This window comes from Rhinichthys klamathensis, unplaced genomic scaffold (assembly GCF_029890125.1).
Source record: "Rhinichthys klamathensis goyatoka isolate OS25496 unplaced genomic scaffold, OSU_Roscu_1.1 h1tg000010l_1, whole genome shotgun sequence".
Taxonomy (NCBI): Eukaryota; Metazoa; Chordata; class Actinopteri; order Cypriniformes; family Leuciscidae; genus Rhinichthys; species Rhinichthys klamathensis.
The window spans coordinates 1096639-1116956 of NW_026606563.1; the positions used below are offsets into that span (position 1 = coordinate 1096639).

Sequence of the window (20318 nt, forward strand, 5' to 3'; positions counted from 1 at the left end):
ACACATGAATATGGGTCAGTTTCATTAAAAAAGCTGAGAAAATCACGTTTGTGTCAAAGACTTCATCCAGATCAGGTTCAGAAAGATGATCTAAACATGGAGTCCATTAACACCCCTAATGCTTGCATGGGATCGCTCGTTTTTGCATATTCTTCGCATGTGTTTTGATCAGGAAATTTAGTACTCTTTCAGAAGATGTGTTATAGCGCCCCCTATGGTATAAAAATGAAAACACAGAAAGCCGAAGACAGAAATTCCGTCAATAGCAGGGAATGAGTAAACGCATTATTTGAAGGAATGGCCACTGTGAGTAACTAAGTTTGAATGTACATGGCTGTGTGGGTGAGCCCTGTTGGCCATATATCTAGCATGTTTCCGCTACAGCAGCCGCTGTTTTCACAAGACTTTAAATGATCTCGGATTTACAAATAATTTGGTATACCTCCGCCATACACTTAAATAGCTCCAGAAACCCCTCTGGGTCATCCTGGGTTCTGATCTTGAGGAAGGGCACCTGAGGCAGAGGGTCAGTGGTCACAGGCTTATCCTGGTCTCCTGGCTTATACAGCTCTGCAGCAGCTAAAGGTCCTCCTGAGTGTTGAGGAGAGCACAGAATATTTTGTTCCTTCCGCAGCTCAAGGAGAACTTGATGTTGAGTATGGTAGAGGTTAGCTAGGGATTTCACCAGCTCAGTCAGCTGTGGGGGATTCATGGCAGCGAAAACCTCCATTTTCGGCACCACGGTGCAAGTTCTAATATTGAGAAGAGGGATGAAGGAAGTGGGGAAGGAAGTCAGACAGAAAATATAGAGAGTATATATGAGACTCTTCCAGTTTCCCATACATTTTTTTCCATGCACTGGCAAATAGGGCTGGGTATTGTTCAAAATCTTTCGATCCGGTGCCAATTTCGATACCTCAGTTTCGATACCGGTTCCTAACGATACTTTTTTCGATACCATATGTTTTAAAATCCATTTCAACATCAACAAAAATACATTAAACACAAAACTTTTATTATTAATAAATTGGTTGTGCTTTTTGGATAGGGGTGCGCCAGCAGACACTCAGGATTGGTATCAATCCTATCTTGGCCAAAGTTAACAAAAAAAAAGAAACCTTTTTGACACAACATGAACAAACTCAAGTTTTATGTCTATTGTGATGAAAGAGACCTGGCAACAACTGAAGGTGAAGCAACTCAAAACCTCCATATTTCACCCCCAGACTGATGGGCTTGTGGGGAGGTTTAACAAAACTCTTAAAGGAACACTCCACCGATTTTTGAAATTGGGGTTATTCACTGTCTTCCTACATTTAGATAGGTGGGCAAATGCATTTTTTTGTAACTTTAATGACAAAATAAACATAAACAACAAAAGTAAGTGGCAGCCCCTCAAGGACGACTGGCGCACATAAACTTAACCCTCTGGGGTCTGAGGTGTTTTTGGGGTGCTTGAGATGTTTTGACATGCTCTGACATTTGTGCTTTTTTCAGTTGCTTATAAACATATTAATGGCACAGGTGAAATTACACTCTATTTAGCACAAACAGGGCTACCATAATATGTGAGCAACATGTTTGTACTTTTGAGAGAATATTATTTATGCATGGTTATTGAAAAAACTAAAATGAAAGTTTCTGAAATAAGGCCACAAAACACATACTAAATATGTGTCCACAAAACTTTTGACTAGTGGATGTTGTCGCCTAGAGTTTTTGCTTCAAAATGATCTAAAAATCATCCTGCCTAACCATTCACATAAAACAATAGATTGTTTTAAATTGTGAAAAACATTTTTTTTGTTTGGAAAGGCAATATGCGGATGGGCGTGAACGGCCCAACCCCCTCATGAATAATTAGGTGGTTCATACACACACATATATATATACACTCACCGGCCACTTTATTAGGTACACCTGTCCAACTGCTCGTTAACACTTAATTTCTAAGCAGCCAATCACATGGTGGCAACTCAGTGCATTTAGGCATGTAGACATGGTCAAGACAATCTCCTGCAGTTCAAACCGAGCATCAGTATGGGGAAGAAAGGTGATTTAAATGACTTTGAACGTGGCATGATTGTTGGTGCCAGAAGGGCTGGTCTGAGTATTTCAGAAACTGCTAATCTACTGGGATTTTCACGCACAACCATCTCTAGGGTTTACAGAGAATGGTCCGAAAAAGAAAAAACATCCAGTGAGCGGCAGTTCTGTGGGCGGAAATGCCTTGTTGATGCCAGAGGTCAGAGGAGAATGGCCAGACTGGTTCGAGCTGATAGAAGGGCAACAGTGACTGAAATAAGCACTCGTTACAACCGAGGTCTGCAGCAAAGCATTTGTGAAGCCACAACACGCACAACCTTGAGGCGGATGGGCTACAACAGCAGAAGACTCCACCGGGTACCACTATCTCCACTACAAATAGGAAAAAGAGGCTACAATTTGCAAGAGCTCACCAAAATTGAACAGTTGAAGACTGGAAAAATGTTGCCTGGTCTGATGAGTCTCGATTTCTGTTGAGACATTCAGATGTTAGAGTCAGAATTTGGCGTAAACAGAATGAGAACATGGAACCATCATGCCTTGTTACCACTGTGCAGGCTGGTGGTGGTGGTGTAATGGTGTGGGGGATGTTTTCCTGGCACACTTTAGGCCCCTTAGTGCCAATTGGGCATCGTTTAAATGCCACGGCCTACCTGAGCATTGTTTCTGACCATGTCCATCCCTTTATGGCCACCATGTACCCATCCTCTGATGGCTACTTCCACCATGTCACAAAGCTCTAATCATTTCAAATTGGTTTCTTGAACATGACAATGAGTTCACTGTACTAAAATGGCCTCCACAGTCACCAGATCTCAACCCAATAGAGCATCTTTGGGATGTGGTGGAACGGGAGATTCGCATCATGGATGTGCAGCCGACAAATCTGCGGCAACTGTGTGATGCCATCATGTCAATATGGACCAAACTCCCTGAGGAATGCTTCCAGCACCTTGTTGAATCTATGCCACGAAGAATTGAGGGAGTTCTGAAGGCAAAAGGGGGTCCAACCCGTTACTAGCATGGGGTACCTAATAAAGTGGCCGGTGAGTGTATATATATATATATATATATATAATCAAAATATAAATGAAAGTCAAAAGCAGATTTTTAGTCATACCTGGAAACAAATCCTGTCCAAATAGGCTATATGGACCATTCAATAGAATTGGTTCAAAATTAGAGTTGGAAACATCTTGAAAAGAAAACTACTATAGCAGTTGATTAGTTTATTTTTGACAATTTTTTTATTATTTATTTTTATTAAGAAAAGCATCTCAAGCACAGTACAAGTATCAGATTGTTACATAATTAAATAAAGGGGAAAAAATAAACAAACATAATAAATGCTCAAATGCGGATGAACATATAATCACAGTAACATATGCATACATATAAACAACTAAATAAACCAGAGCGGGGAAAAAAAGAGAAAAATAAAAAAAAGGGTTTATCCAGAGCTCATCTCCTTAAAATAATCTAAAAATGGGCTCCAAGATTTCAAGAAAAGATCGGGTTTCATTCTAACTCCAAATTTAATCTTTTCAAGTTTAAGGGCAAAAAGTAGGTCAAAAACCCACTGAGGGTAGGTCGGAGGAGAGGACAGCTTCCAATTAATTAGTATAAGCCGTCTAGCCAACAATGTGCAAAGTGCAATATTATCCATTTCTAAAGATGTAAGATTAACATTTTCCGGTAGAACCCCAAATAAAGCTGTCAATGGGTTGGGGTCTATTACTGTGGTAAGAATTTCCGAGAGACAACTAAAAATTTTGACAAAACATTTTTGACAAACACTATACTAACTATAAAAACAAAAGCTTATTTGATGTGGCTGTAGTCTATTTTACAATAAAAAGTTTATAACAAAAACTAGTCAACGAAATGTTGTCTTTCATAATTCGTCTGTAACATATCGTTGCGATCTCATGAAAGTGCATACCTATAGCACAAATTTAATTTCTCATACCAAAAATAGATTTTGCGTGCATATGATACGCACTTTATGGCGTGTAATACACACGCACTCCACACACCTAATCCTACCCAAGGGGTTTACAGTGCCTATCATTTGCACGCAAAAACTATTTTTGCCATAGGATGGTACGAGAAATTAAATTTCCGCTATAGATACGCACTTTCATGAGATCGTGTGGTTTTTATGATATATTAGGGCATATAAATGTTAATTTAATATTAACAGTTTAAATTGCTTATACAAACACATTTTATTTCAACATATTTCAGTCGATTTTTACTCATCTCAGTATAGCAATATAGTTTGGTAAAAGCTGTTCATTCATTCACACGCAGTAAGCGATTCATATTTAAAGTCTTTTTGCGGTTTACATACACTATTCCATATCGCGATTACAATAAAGCACTTAATAATAAAAAAACTTACTACATCAGCTTGATCCGTCGCTCCTCGAAATGAATTTAAACCAGCACTTCTGATGTATCCCAGGATTATTCCTTACAGCCTCGCCCCAGATAGCAAAAAATATCGGCACGGCTTCTTTTTGCCGCCGGCCCCAAACTGTCGGCTATAGGTGCGCCCCGCTGGCGGAGATGAAACGTTTGCCGCCGAATACGTCACTCCCATTTCTTGCGAGATGCCGCCGGGCCGCCGACTTCATTCTCTCTGGCGGTTGCCGCCGTCTAAATGAACCGCGGCCGGCTGGCGGCAAGCCGCTTTGAAATCGACCAGCCATGTCATTGGCATGAGTGGAACTGACAGCATTTTAACTTTCACATTTAAAGCGATTATAATTATTATGTGAATTATATCAAATTTTGTTATTGTTGTTGCTCCAAAGTCATTAGGGTTTATAACAGATTTGACTCAGTCTGATTCCATGATAAGGTTTGGGAAAATACATTTAAATTACGTTGAAACTCTGAAGCGATTCAGTGATAGGCCTATGTAAAATATATAGAATTATTTTATTCACTTAAGGTGACAATTCTTTACATTTCTTTGATTTATGCACAATATTGAGATGCACAAATAGTCCAAAAAGAATTCCTTTTGTAAAACTTACTTGGCAATAAATATCTTTCTGATTCTGATTAGGTTTTAAAATAAATATTTCATTCATGGTATGAACAATTTAGCAGAATAAATGCCTGAAATCAGTGAACAGTGAAAGACATCTGCAACTTGGCCAAAAGCTTGGGTATGCTTTAGATTTTTTTTATTAATTTGCAACCATGGTAATATTTATAATAAACATGAAAATCCCTGTTTTGACCTGAAAGATAAAGTGAAATATTTTGTCTCTCTGTCACCCCAGGAAATTTCGTTTATGTCTTTCATTTTTTTACAAGCTCGATTTTTTATTTTTATTTTACCTTTTACAGGTAAGGGATTAATTTGCAATTGCGAGTTTTGCAATCTGTACAAATGTTTAAGAAAGTATTAAAGCACAAACAGAGAAGTACCTCCACCGGCCGAGAGGGGCAGTACCTAAAAAACGGAAGCAGATTTACCAACACAACAGTGGCCACTCGTCACACGGTTTCAGTATTTGGAGACGATATCCTATAGTCATTGACTACGATCTTTGAAGTAAGTACATTTTTCCTTTTTGTGTAACGCAATATTATGTTCATTTTTAGTTCATCTTTTTCAAATATGTTCTTGCCTTACTAGTCAAGCTAGTAAGTTAGCCTTAATTGTTTACAAAGTTTGCGTCATGTTTCTGACATAGCTAACGTTAGTTAGGCTAACGTTACTTAGTTTCTTCCTGGCGTTAGTTTTTTCTTTTCTTCTTTTAACTATATTTACGTATGTTTATGCAAGTGTGAGTACTACAGTATGTGGTTTAAGATAGTATTGGTCAGTCGAATAATTAACTAACTTACGTAACCAAATCCTGAAGGACAATTCTCCCGCCCACGTGGGAATGGTAACGTTAGCAAAATCTTTACAACAAGAAAGACTGATCAGTATAACTTGTGTTGTTTTCTAACTAAACATAATGATGTTTTGTTTGATTCGACAACCATGCTGCTAGTCTAGTTTAACTTACAGTGTTAGCTAACACATGCTGCTTCGCCTTTTTTACTCACTGAATTCAAGCATGTTCGACATGTTGAAATGTATCTAGCTACAGTAGATCGCCAAAGCTTTACATCTAGAAAGAAAGCTTTACATCTAGAAAGAAAGCTTTACATCTAGAAAGTTTAACTTTTGGTGTTTTCTCACAAAAATAACGATGTATGTGTGTATATATATATGTGTGTGTGTATATGTATATGATTGTGTTTGTCTGAACATGGTTTTCTGTTGATCCACTTGTGAAAATGACTCGTTTTTTGAAGGGGTGAGCATTTTAATGTTATTGATTTTGCCTGGAAATTAATCAAAGTATACTTTATGCAAAATGTTCTTCTATTTTAGATGGTTCACATTGTTCAGTTTATCAACGAGGAGGATCTGCCATTTGCAGTGGTTCCGCAAGAGTGGCTCAGCGAGAGCATGTGCCATTGGCCCCCATTTAACCTCAGCAAAAAGACGAAGGCAACAATTTAGCCATCCTCTGCACACCTCCACACAGCACCTGGGAGAAACATCATTTTAAGTTCATGAAGGGAGCAGGTAAATGGGTCTGACTTGTGTATTTGATTTTCCTGTATTTCATCTGTGTAATTTATTTTCTGTTTATTGTGGATAACTGACTCTTATATTCATTATTCCCTACTCTAGAATCTTGTAAGTCTCAAGAAAAAAAACTCTAGAAAGATGCATCGATTCCAGAAAACCAGGAAAATGCTGAACTGGTATGTAAAATCTATTGCTGTGATGCTGGATTTGTGATCCTGCCACTAAACTATACCATTTGTTAGATTTTCAAATTTCTGTTTCCTCTTTCTCGCAACCAGGTTTCTCCCCAGTAATCCAGACTCCACTTCACAGAGCCAAGAGTTTGAGTACAAGTAAGTGATGTTATTTGTGAAGTTTTTTTGGTCTTGGAAACTATTGCTTCTATTTGAAGTCGGCATGAACCGGAAGTTACAAACGACTTTTCTCCAGTGTTGTGACGTATTTAAAAGTGAAACGGTATATTGAACGGAGGGCAGGGTTTTACTCTAGCGCTCCTCTTCTCCATCTCTGCTCATAGCACGGTTTGAGGGGAGTTGCCATGCCCTCGCGCCATAGCACATGACCGGAAGAGAAGAGAAGTCGTTTCGAGGGGGAGGGAAGGGTAACGTATTTGATTAAAGATTATAAGGCTACATGAATTTTAAAAGAATAATGAAGTGCACAGATAAATCATTTATAATAAACACTACAATATTACATATAAAAATACGAATTGTAAAATCTTACTTCAAGAGCAGGTGAAGCAAGTTCAACAAACAATGTTGAAGACGTTTGCTTGCACTGAGCAATTAGGTACAACTTGCAAACAGCACCTGTGGCTGTCGGTTTAATTCCCACTGGGGCTACCTGTACATGTAGTAGACCTAGATATAAAGTAAAATTTAAGATTGTATACTGCATATATTACAGTCTGAATCCTTAGCCTTTCACATTTTTTATTTATTTATGAGAAGCTTCAGAGAAATGTAATTTGTAACACTTTTTTTGGATTTTCAGCTTGGTGTAGGGGATAAAGCATGTTTTAGAGACATGTTCCTGAAGACCATTGTTCAAAGTAAGTTGGATATTTTTTTTAGATTTAAGTAGATGTGTATGTCCTATTGTCCTCATGCAATTCAAATTAAATGACAGATCTGTATTTTCTATATTAGCCATCCGGAAGGACCCGGCAACCCAGGATGCACTGATGAGGCGGTCCAGGTTAACGTTACGCGTTACCTGAAAGGAGCATCTGACCGTGAAGGCAGAAAAAGGCGCCGCACAGCTGAGAGGGACCCACAGCCGACCACTTAAAACTAGACTGACTACTGACACCCCAGAATCACTAACAACTGGAATCCTTTCTTTATCTTGCAGTCAGTAGAATCAAGACCCCTAAAGAAGTCAGAAGTGTCAGACTACACTCACTCACTGTGGAAATTACTTTCTTTTTTTCTTTTTCAAATAAAGCTTGTAAATCCTTGTGCCACAGGTCAGCATTGCCGTTATAATGGCCTATTCTACTCCAGAGCTTTACTATAAATTACTACCACTTATCATATTGTTAGAAATGGCTTGTAAATGTAGTTATACTTTTATTTATTTGGTATCTTGCACATTATTTGGTATCAAATATCCTCTTTACTTGTCATAATGTTTACTGGTAATTTGTTACCCTAGAGCTGTCCTTTTTATATGAACACTTATTGTAAGTGTTGTAATTTGCTTGTAAGGCTGTTTAACCAAAATTGAATTGGAAACCTGCATGTTAGTATATTGATTTATTTATTTTGCTGTTATGTTTCAGTGATCTGAAACATCTTGTTTAAATGACAGTTACTGTACTTTGAAATGTGGAGTAAAAATGCCAATTGTAAATTTGTCTGGTTTGAGCAATCATTATTCTTGATAAACTGCATGCTATAAATAAAAAAAAAAAAAAAAAATATACATATATATATAGCCAGAATAAGCGGCGGCAGAGCGCTCGAAAATAGCGTTTGCCTCCGGCGGGCCGCGGAAGGACGGCCTTCAATATAAAGCACGGCGGAATGGCGGTTGGCCCGCGGAACGGCCGCTTAACGAAGGCGGTAGGAAGCGGCAGCCGCCGGTGGTGCGCCGTCCAACGTGTTTGCGATGTCGCCATTCTGACGCTTCTACTGCCGCCGGAGAACCGACGGTGGTCCGCCGACTCATTGCTATCTGGGGCAAAACGACGTAAAGTAGCCTACTGTAATCTGATTGATTTCCATTACACGAGAGTAGATGTTGAAACTTCATGCTGATTTGTACTCGGCTTTCGCCAAGATAAGCAAAACTAAGACGTAGCTTTACAGTAAACTATGCTTCTCCATCCATTTACGCTTCTTTCCATATGGTGGTGTGACTCCCCTTCTGTCCGGCGTTAACGGCTCCAGTGTACTTGGCGCGTCAGCACACGCGACGGCTGCAACTACAGGACCAGCACGACAACCGTCTGGATTGAGCCGAGTAGGGGACATCTCTAGGGTCTTCAAGTGGACACCTTCCGTTCTCAGTGTTTCGTCGACTAGCCCACGACACCTCAAGAGGGCTCGACAGTGACTCTGGCGTCCCAGAGTCACCCCCCTCCGTCCCCCACTCAACTCAGCCCAGCTTACTGACCTCTACATCCCTCCTGCTGCTGAGACCTAACCAGAATCTCACAATCTCTCCGCAACCCAACCATACGCGCCAACCCGTTTGACTAAGGCTGTCGAGCCCCACTGTCTTGATTAAACTTGTTGTGTTTTATCCAGCTGATGTGGGTGTTGACACGTTTGCATGTATCGCCTCAGATCATTTGCGTTTGAATAGAGATAGCCGACCCCAGAGGGTTAAAAGTCCCAGGCCTGGTCCTCTCTCGTCTTCCACTGTCGTAAATCCTCCTCTTATCCTTCCGGAGCTTCTCCGTGGGACTGGCGTGACTCATAGGTGTCGTTCATTAAGCTCGCTCCGTTCCCACTGCTCTTCGCCCCGCCCTGCTCATTACACAGCTCTTAATATTGTATTTCATGCTCTTGAGGTTGCACAATTATTTTTGATCATAAATGAAAAAGTGCAGTCAATTTAGGCTTGTGACTCATATTTAGCTGGAATTAATAATGTGGAATGTATACAAGAAATATGAAGCCATATCCAGTCAATTCAATTAAATGAATATTGTAAAAGTAAAACTTGTTACACATTATTTTCTGCATAATCCATCATGTAATTTTATTTAATTGTATTTTTAGATACAGCACAGGGGCTAAAGAAGCATAGCTGACAACCTCCATACTTGACTTCTATTCCCGCTACATTACAGATATAGTCCATCATGAGTTATCTCTCACCAGAGTTCAGTTATTATTACTCATAGAGGCAGTTATTGTTTGAAATACCACACTGACTACCTTTTTATTGTCATTTTAGTGCTTAGATTTAAAAATAGAAGCAGAGGTAAGAGAAGGTTACATACATTATCAAGATATCCCATAAAGCTGGGAAGGATGGTGACGTGTGGGTTCACTTGAGCTCTTTTGCAGCTGTTCTAATAAAGCCATGCACTGCACTTCCACCCGTTTTACTCAAGTTCTTTTCGTAGGAAAATAGATTTTAATGCGTACACAGGCTACATACATTTGTTGTAAATATTCCTAATATTCTGATTTTAACCAGGCGGTCGCAGCATGACTTTGCTCAGTACAATTCAGGATGGTTTATGAGTGGCATATGTTATATAAAACAAATAATGTTATTAAGTAGTAAACTCAAAGCCATAATCACTGTCTGAAGGTGTTTCTGCTCTTTGGATAGAGCCAGCAAACACTCCAGAATGATATCAATAAAACACTATGAAACCAGTGCTCTAAACGCTAAATCTATAATAGATCATGAGACAATGGATATGGTATATGACAATAATAAAGATAGTAAAAGTGAAAACATACCAAATAATAATTGTAAAAGATTACTTGCATTCAGAATAAGACCCATCAATATGTTTTTTTCTACATCAGTTTGTGTCTATTTATCATAAGCTGAAATCACTGCCCTTTCATACACTAGATACAGACAGGAACAGCCCGACTACATTTATTTCAAAGAATGCCCACACTAGAAAGAACAACTGATGACAAATGTGTGATAGATTATATTGTATGACTGTTATTGTTAGTAATCATTTACTGTACATCATTTGCACTGCTTGAGTGTTGTTATTTGCAAGCTGATGGACTGGTGACAGACACTCAAGCACGGGAGTTATCAAACTCTGTAAGGCAACACGACGGGGTTTAGCCTCAGCGTTACAGGAGAACAGCAGGCACAGCCTCACACTACATCCACTAGCCTAGCACTACATCTCATGCTGTTATGTGCTGCAGGATATCAATTCTAGTTGGAAAAAAAAGTTACAAAATATATGTTAGTGTCAAAATCACAAAATTTGGCTTTAGTGCAGCGGCTGTATGTACTTCAAAGGGATTTAACGTAATAAATTGCATCAAAAACACCATTATTTAAAAAGCTTACTTGGGTAACACACTTGGGCAACAATACAAATGATACATGTTAAAAGCCCTGAACTTTGATTATTAAGACACAGAGAGACACACATGGTAGGATAATAATTGTTCATACATATTGTATTATAAAACATGAATAAAAAATGAAAGATACAAACATTACACATAATATGTAAAGAAAAAAATATATAAATTAAAAAATAATATGATAATATTTATAAATCAAAATATATTAACCTCTATGAAATAAAATATATGACGTTTATACATAAAATATACATAAAAAAATAAGAACATGCATGATATGAACACAACCAAAATATACTAAAAACAATTTGAATTTTTTAAACCCAAATGGGGAAAGAATGCCTCCAAATAATGATGAAATGTGAAAGGATTTTCTCTTTTCAGACTGTGTTACCTGTGATCGCACAGGAACATCGCAGTGATTCTAGCTGATGTTTTCTACATAAGGCATTGTTCAGAGACGCAGCACAAATCTGCTCGGCTCAAGTCTTTAGCTCGAACAGTGAGAAACTGAACAGTTGTTTTTAAAAAGCCAATTCAAATCTTAGCCTGAACTGTCAGATTCAATTTCATTGCATTTGTTTGTGTGTTCAAATGTACTCTTTCACTAAAAAGTGAGCTGTATCAGAGTGTCTCGTCAACATTATCTTTTTTGTTGTACAGTAGAAGCCATACTGCTGACATCTACTATGTTATTTCCTACAGCAACCAATGCACTGTAGATACAGCAAATATTGACTATGCTTTATAAACAGATTCAGATTCAGAAAAAGACAGTGCTGGCAGTCACTCCTACAGATATCATTTTTTAAAACAAGTTGCATTTGTGCGCCATGTGAACAAGGCCAAAATCTGTCCTGAACTCTCGTATGGCCGTATTCTCCTGGCTGCGTCTGTAGTCTATCACACCTTGTTCTACCGGAGTTCAGCAAGAGAACTTAGTGGAACACCTTCCAGTTCAAACATCACTTGCTGTAACCTGGGAAGAAGCAAGGTGAGCGTTGTAAACAGTTTTCAGTGCTTGGATGGAATGTTATAAGCAATTGTCCTGCACTTTATTGGCGTCTGTCGGATGCATGTGTGTCGTTATGTGAGTGTGAAGCCGGTGGTGTTTATGGATGATGTTTCTCGCGTCATATAGTAATATCCTGTCTCATACCATCAGTGCCTCTCATTCAAATGGTCAGGGACATGCATGTGTTAATTTGGCCCCAGAATTCCTGTCACAGAAGTGGGGAAGCTGATGCTGGGTGGAGGCATGTTGGGATTGACGGGAGACGTGGCGCCCGAGCTGTCGTGACCGGCGTGAGTGTGTGGATCCCTGCGTCCGCTGTACTGGCCGATGAAGGAGCCGTCCTCGTTGAACTGGATGTCAACACTGTCCCCGTAGTCGGCTAGACTGTCGTTACTGCTGCGTTTGCTCTCGCAGACAGATGGCTGACTGATGGAGCACTTCTCATTATCACTGATGGAGAGACAGACCAGAGGTTTCGGTTACAGTCCAGCAGGAAACAGTCAGTGTACATGGATGACGGAGTCAGTGAATGTTCTTACCTCTCCAGAGATCTGTGCGCAAGCATGAAAGCAGAGAGACTTATGAACAGAGAGAATTATTGACACTGTAATGTGACATAATTGGCTAACTGCGCTTACCTGTACTCTCCAAACGCGTCATCTTTCATTGTTCGGGCCCCAGCATCCACCTGACCCTCCTCTTTATCTTTCACTGAAATCCAAAAAATAGAACGCACCATAAATTCAGAGTGTCTCTTTCGTTGACAACCCTAGAAACATAGCAGCACTATTGTATACATTCACCGCTATCTAGATAAATAAGTCAAGTAAACATAGTCAAATAAATGCCGTTTTCCCTGTGTATAAAACATACAATTGTTACTGGATGTCCACCAGAGGGCACTCCCCTCTTGTTCATTGTCATTCTATTATGGACTACATTTCCCAGAAATCACTGCCTAGACTCATCAGCCCTGATTGCTATCAGCTGTGTATCATTTACCTTGTCAACTCTACCTATACAAGTCTGGTTAATTCAGTCATTCGATGCAAAGTCTTGTATGTGTCTGTATTGCTTTTGTATCCCGGTTTTGATCTTCTGCCTGTTGTCCTGGATTTCTCCGGTTTCCTATGCCTTGGACTCTGTCATTGTTTCGACTGTTTGGATTACCCTTTGATAAACTTCAGTGTTTGGATCCTCAACTTTGTGTTTCAGAGCAGTTCATGACAGAGACTTCAAGACTTCGCCACACACGGATCCAGCAGAGACATTTTTTTTCCTTCGAAAAGATATTTGTACCATTAAGGAATACACCGCTCAATTCTGTGCTCTAGCCAACTGTTTAAACTGGTAGAATGCCGTTTTGAAAGACTTCTATAGTCATGGATTAAACAAACCTGTAAAATCAGCAGTATGCATCAACAACGGAGCTTGGACCAACACGGATTCCAGCATGTCCAGTTCTGATGGTCATTAGTAGACCACCTTCCAGACCGGTGGTCCCAACAGCAGATCCTCTTCAGAACATGGTCACCGCAACAGAGTCTCCAGCCGTCATGGGCGCCACGCCAGAGTCTCCAGCCGTCATCTCTGTGGTGGTATAGAGTCTGGGGATCTCAGAGGTTCTCCCACTGTCGATTACACTCCCCGTTACGGCGATGGTCATTTTGTGTGTCTGGGTCACATACGTTTCAGCTTCTACTGAGGCGGTGGCACCAGAGATAGTTTTACCAGAGGTGACAGCGTCTGCTCACAAACTCTCTGTCTGCTCTGATGTGGCCACGGAGGTCGTCCCTAAGTTTTCTTTCTGTCCTGATGCAACCGTTGGGGTTTCCAGCGAACCCTCTGTCTGCCCCGACATGACCACAGGGGTCTTTCTTGAACTGCATGCATGCCCCGACATGACCACAGAGGTCGTTCATGAACTTCCTGTCTGCCCTAAAATGACTGTGGAACTACTGCTCTGGACTGCACCGTGGTGATCTTCAGTCCCGTCTGCTCTACTGTGGTGGTGTTCTGCTCCACCGTGGTGATCTTCAGTCCCGTCTGCTCTACTGTGGTGGTGTTCTACAGTCTCGTCTGCTCTGCTGTGGTGGTGTTCTGCTCCACCGTGGGGAACTACCGTCCCGTCTGCTCTGCTGTGGTGGTGTTCTGCTCCACCGTGGTGATCTTCAGTCCCGTCTGCTCTGCTGTGGTGGTGTTCTGTTCTGCTCCACCGTGGTGATCTTCAGTCCCGTCTGCTCTACTGTGGTGGTGTTCTGCTCCACCGTGGGGAACTACAGTCCCGTCTGCTCTGCTGTGGTGGTGTTCTGCTCCACCGTGGTGATCTTCAGTCCCGTCTGCTCTACTGTGGTGGTGTTCTGCTCCACCGTGGTGATCTTCAGTCCCGTCTGCTCTACTGTGGTGGTGTTCTGCTCCACCGTGGTGATCTTCAGTCCCGTCTGCTCTACTGTGGTGGTGTTCTGCTCCACCGTGGTGATCTTCAGTCCCGTCTGCTCTACTGTGGTGGTGTTCTGCTCCACCGTGGTGATCTTCAGTCCCGTCTGCTCTACTGTGGTGGTGTTCTGCTCCACTGTGGTGATCTTCAGTCCCGTCTGCTCTGCTGTGGTGGTGTTCTGCTCCACCGTGGTGATCTTCAGTCCCGTCTGCTCTACTGTGGTGGTGTTCTGCTCCACCGTGGGGAACTACAGTCTCGTCTGCTCTGCTGTGGTGGTGTTCTGCTCCACCGTGGGGAACTACCGTCCCGTCTGCTCTGCTGTAGTGGTGTTCTGCTCCACCGTGGTGATCTTCAGTCCCGTCTGCTCTGCTGTGGTGGTGTTCTGCTCCACCGTGGGGAACTACATCCCCATCTGCTCTGCTGTGGTGGTGTTCTGCTCCACCGTGGTGATCTTCAGTCCCGTCTGCTCTGCTGTGGTGGTATTCTGCTCCACCTTGGGGAACTACATCCCCATCTGCTCTGCTGTGGTGGTGTTCTGCTCCACCGTGGTGATCTTCAGTCCCGTCTGCTCTACTGTGGTGGTGTTCTGCTCCACCGTGGGGAACTACAGTCCCGTCTGCTCTGCTGTGGTGGTGTTCTGCTCCACCGTGGGGAACTACAGTCCCGTCTGCTCTGCTGTGGTGGTATTCTGCTCCACCTTGGGGAACTACATCCCCATCTGCTCTGCTGTGGTGGTGTTCTGCTCCACCGTGGTGATCTTCAGTCCCGTCTGCTCTACTGTGGTGGTGTTCTGCTCCACCGTGGTGATCTTCAGTCCCGTCTGCTCTACTGTGGTGGTGTTCTGCTCCACCGTGGTGATCTTCAGTCCCGTCTGCTCTACTGTGGTGATCTTCAGTCCCGTCTGCTCTACTGTGGTGGTGTTCTGCTCCACCGTGGTGATCTTCAGTCCCGTCTGCTCTACTGTGGTGGTGTTCTGCTCCACCGTGGTGATCTTCAGTCCCGTCTGCTCTGCTGTGGTGGTGTTCTGCTCCACCGTGGTGATCTTCAGTCCCGTCTGCTCTACTGTGGTGGTGTTCTGCTCCACCGTGGGGAACTACAGTCCCGTCTGCTCTGCTGTGGTGGTGTTCTGCTCCACCGTGGGGAACTACAGTCCCGTCTGCTCTGCTGTGGTGGTATTCTGCTCCACCTTGGGGAACTACATCCCCATCTGCTCTGCTGTGGTGGTGTTCTGCTCCACCGTGGTGATCTTCAGTCCCGTCTGCTCTACTGTGGTGGTGTTCTGCTCCACCGTGGTGATCTTCAGTCCCGTCTGCTCTACTGTGGTGGTGTTCTGCTCCACCGTGGTGATCTTCAGTCCCGTCTGCTCTACTGTGGTGATCTTCAGTCCCGTCTGCTCTACTGTGGTGGTGTTCTGCTCCACCGTGGTGATCTTCAGTCCCGTCTGCTCTACTGTGGTGGTGTTCTGCTCCACCGTGGTGATCTTCAGTCCCGTCTGCTCTACTGTGGTGGTGTTCTGCTCCACCGTGGGGAACTACAGTCTCGTCTGCTCTGCTGTGATGGTGTTCTGCTCCACCGTGGTGATCTTCAGTCCCGTCTGCTCTGCTGTGGTGGTGTTCTGCTCCACCGTGGGGAACTACCGTCCCGTCTGCTCTGCTGTGGTGGTGTTCTGCTCCACCGTGGGGAACTACCGTCCCGTCTGCTCTGCTGTGGTGGTGTTCTGCTCCACCGTGGTGATCTTCAGTCCCGTCTGCTCTGCTGTGGTGGTGTTCTGCTCCACTGTGGTGATCTTCAGTCCCGTCTGCTCTGCTGTGGTGGTGTTCTGCTCCACCGTGGTGATCTTCAGTCCCGTCTGCTCTGCTGTGGTGGTGTTCTGCTCCACTGTGGTGATCTTCAGTCCCGTCTGCTCTGCTGTGGTGGTGTTCTGCTCCACCGTGGTGATCTTCAGTCCCGTCTGCTCTGCTGTGGTGGTGTTCTGCTCCACCGTGGTGATCTTCAGTCCCGTCTGCTCTGCTGTGGTGGTGTTCTGCTCCACCGTGGGGAACTACAGTCCCGTCTGCTCTGCTGTGGTGGTGTTCTGCTCCACCGTGGTGATCTTCAGTCCCGTCTGCTCTACTGTGGTGGTGTTCTGCTCCACCGTGGTGATCTTCAGTCCCGTCTGCTCTACTGTGGTGGTGTTCTGCTCCACCGTGGTGATCTTCAGTCCCGTCTGCTCTGCTGTGGTGGTGTTCTGCTCCACCGTGGTGATCTTCAGTCCCGTCTGCTCTGCTGTGGTGGTGTTCTGCTCCACCGTGGGGAACTACAGTCCCGTCTGCTCTGCTGTGGTGGTGTTCTGCTCCACCGTGGTGATCTTCAGTCCCGTCTGCTCTGCTGTGGTGGTGTTCTGCTCCACCGTGGTGATCTTCATCCCAGCCTGCTTCATCCCGCTCTGCCCAGGCTCCCCAGATTGGCTCTCAGTGTTTTTTTCGTTCATCAGCTGGAATTAATCTTTCTGAAAGTGATCTAACGATATCATTTCACTGTGTCAGTATCATTATAGTTGTCATCCTTGGTGTGAACTGGCCTATACATATATGAATAACCATTCGAAGTGTATTATTGTCATGAACTGCTCCGAGACACAAGGTTGAGGATCCAAATGCAGAAGTTTATTAAAGGGTAATCCATAATGTATAAAATTGTGCTTAGGATCCTTACTAAAAGTGTACGTGCGCCCGAAAGTCAAAAATGGCGTACACAAAAATATTAGACTTGTGATAGACTTATAAAGTAGCAGAACCTGCACAAAATTCCCTTTATAAATCCCAGTCAGCGGAAGATTGTGCGCACATGCGTCTCCTACCCGAAATAACCATATATGAGCTTACAACGCCTAGTTTTACTATGCATATCCTCATCTGCATACTTTTGCATATGCATATTAATCCATGTGATACCATGTTTAACGGTACAAGACATTAGGAAAATATGTGATACGGATGTGCCGTCACATTACGTTGCTAAAAATCATTTAATAGCCTATCCTTGCCTTGTTTTTGAATAAATAAGTAAACTAGTATAAAAATACATTTCAGAGGAAGTCTTCTCAATCTTTTCACTGGCCAAAGAGTATTTTTAATTGCTTTATAGTTTTGATGGAAATAGGCCTTATTGCATTTTTGATCATTATTTGCGTGGAAATATTATCTCAGACCATGAGTTCTGCTATTATCATGCGCTCAGCAATTCTCACTAGTTAAAACATTAAAACACAGCATGCCACAGGAAAAGTGTTCAAAAGCATTGAATCCACTATAAATATTTCTATTTATCAAAATCTAAAAAACTTCTCGGTAATGATTTTATGTAATTTAAGTGCTTCCTTAATGAGAATGGCATTTTTAATCTAAATGTGTATATCAGATGTAAAACATAGTTTAAATCATCCTTTTATTTATTTAAACTGTTATTGTGAACATGCACTGTATTTATGATTGGGACTCATAATGAAGATTTAAAGTGGTGTCCTTCATCTGCTGTCAGTCCCTCAGCTCACCATAGGTGTCGCCAAACTGCTCCTTCTCCAAAAAGTGTGTATACATGGGTCAGAGTTTGCATGCAGGTGCGCACATTTTCCCGTCAAGTTTTTTTTATAAATCACAACTTATGCGTTGAAAGTGGCTGCACGCTTATAATAACAACGATATTGTCCATTGGTCTGGGCGATTATATCGTTATTATTATCTTTAAAGTTATCGTTCTTGGTGTGAACATGCTTTAAATATGCACTACTTTGAAGATAAGAGAAGACGATGTAGCTGTTGTGGAGAGACTAATAAAGAATAGCAGTCACTGCAACAATCGTTCTCCCCTCCACCATGTTTAAAGTTTATGGTACGCCCAACTCTGAAACTCGGCTGTCAAAATTATCTCAGCGTTCATAAAGAGAAAGGCAATTTCATGATTAGGCTTTTCAGTATGTCTCACTGTTTGCACTGGGGGAAAAAAACATTTCATATTTATTTAATGATTAAGTGGTTTTATTGCATTGCACATGAATGTTCAAATAAACAATTCCATTACTTTGTAAATTGTTATAAGGACCATTATTTATTTTTTGTAGTTTACTTTTTCCACAAAAAGTTAAAAAGCAGGTTCTCAAATTGACCACTCCCTCAATTAGAGTGGAATAACGGTTGCTAATTCAAGTTCAAAGTGTGTGTGTGTGTGTTACCTGAGTACTTCCCTCCTTTGCTCTTCTTGATGTAGCACAGAATGAGCAGCACCAGCAGCAGCAGAATCATGGCGCTGATGAGTCCGATGAACCAGCCCTGAGTTGCAAAGCTACTGGGCAACTCCTGCAGCTCTGAGGAAGAGACGACACACAGCGAATCAGAGCATGGAACCCATGACACCATCCAGGGATGCTTGTGACTGGCCTGTACCTGGTCCGTTCGTTTTGAAAGCCAAGGAAGTGTTTCCGGGCCAGATCTGCAGGAGGTACCAAACACCCGGATTCAGGCCCTGCAGCTGATAGAAGGCCTGTGTGGAGTTCACCTGCTCCGACTCTTCCCATGAACCACCGTCTACCACACACACACACACACACACGCAACATCACTGCTGAGGTCAGCTTCATTTGGCTTTCAGGTGTTCTCATGTTTGATGAATCATCTGTACAAAACCTCTATCATTGATAGCGTATCAGCTTTGAGACTAATTCAATTCAGCCATTAAAATAGTGCAAAAAGCTTCACCCTTTTAGTCCCATCTGGATTAAATGTGCTATTCTTTCTTTTCTTTTTTTTTTGACAAGATACTAAGTCAAACATAAAACAAAAGCATGGCGTGGCAAGAAACTCAAAACAAAAACATGAACATGGAGCTTACCAACAGTGGTTACACGAAACAATACTTGAGAAAGATGCTGTGATATTGTGATACACAATTCCTCCCTACTTAAATGCACACGAAGACTAATGACTGAACAAGACACATCTGTAAACATGATAGACAATTAACCAATGACAACATGAGATAAGAGACTAGGGAAGCACATGGCAGGATCACATGAGGGCAAGGGAATCACATGACAAGACAGGACACATGAACTAAAAACCAGAACTACCCGTGACAGTTAGTTACAACTACTAATATTGCGTTACTTGTTTGTTCCTGTGTTAATTCATTCATTAATGACAGTACAGTATTTAAGTGTTACCGTAAAGATTTATATATATTTTTTTTTTATATAAATGTATATACATTTTAGATGCTATCATTATGTTAGTAGGTTTCAGTGTTTGTTTGAATATGCAAAAATAAACTAGGTAAAAATAAAAACAATTTATGATTACTCTATCATCGCTAATGTTAGATGATGGTGATCAACAACTTAAACCCTCGTTTATGATATGATGATAGTATGATAGAGGGAAAACACATGTTTTCAGCATAAGTAGATCAAAAGATTTGTCTAAACATTGATCAAACTCTCACCACTTTTTTGGATGTATCGGAATCTAAAGGCAAAGTTACGATGTCTGTCTCCTGGCACCCAACTGAGGTTGACCGATGTTTCTCCTGCAGTCATGTTGATCACAGATGGAGGTTCTGCGGAGGGAACGTGTAGATAAGACTTGACAAATATTATATTGTGTCCTGATGAAGTCAAGTGAAGTCTTAGTGAAGTCAAGTCATCTT

General features: G+C 42.0%; 1 protein-coding gene across 2 annotated transcripts in view; it reads right to left on the minus strand.

The window, feature by feature from the left end:
- Positions 1 to 12117: 12117 nt before the first annotated feature.
- Positions 12118 to 20318, minus strand: part of l1camb (L1 cell adhesion molecule, paralog b) — a 95925-nt gene continuing 87724 nt past the window's right edge. The window contains exons 24-29 of one of the 2 annotated variants that reach the window (XM_056261323.1): positions 20115 to 20228; positions 19061 to 19201; positions 18850 to 18981; positions 12841 to 12913; positions 12742 to 12753; positions 12119 to 12652 (exon numbers count right to left, since the gene is read on the minus strand). In XM_056261323.1, the coding sequence (XP_056117298.1) occupies positions 12388 to 12652; positions 12742 to 12753; positions 12841 to 12913; positions 18850 to 18981; positions 19061 to 19201; positions 20115 to 20228 (737 nt within the window). In that variant the 3' untranslated portion in view covers positions 12119 to 12387. Of the gene's footprint in view, positions 12653 to 12741; positions 12754 to 12840; positions 12914 to 18849; positions 18982 to 19060; positions 19202 to 20114; positions 20229 to 20318 lie in introns of both variants that reach the window. The other variant, XM_056261332.1, reaches the window with a different exon arrangement.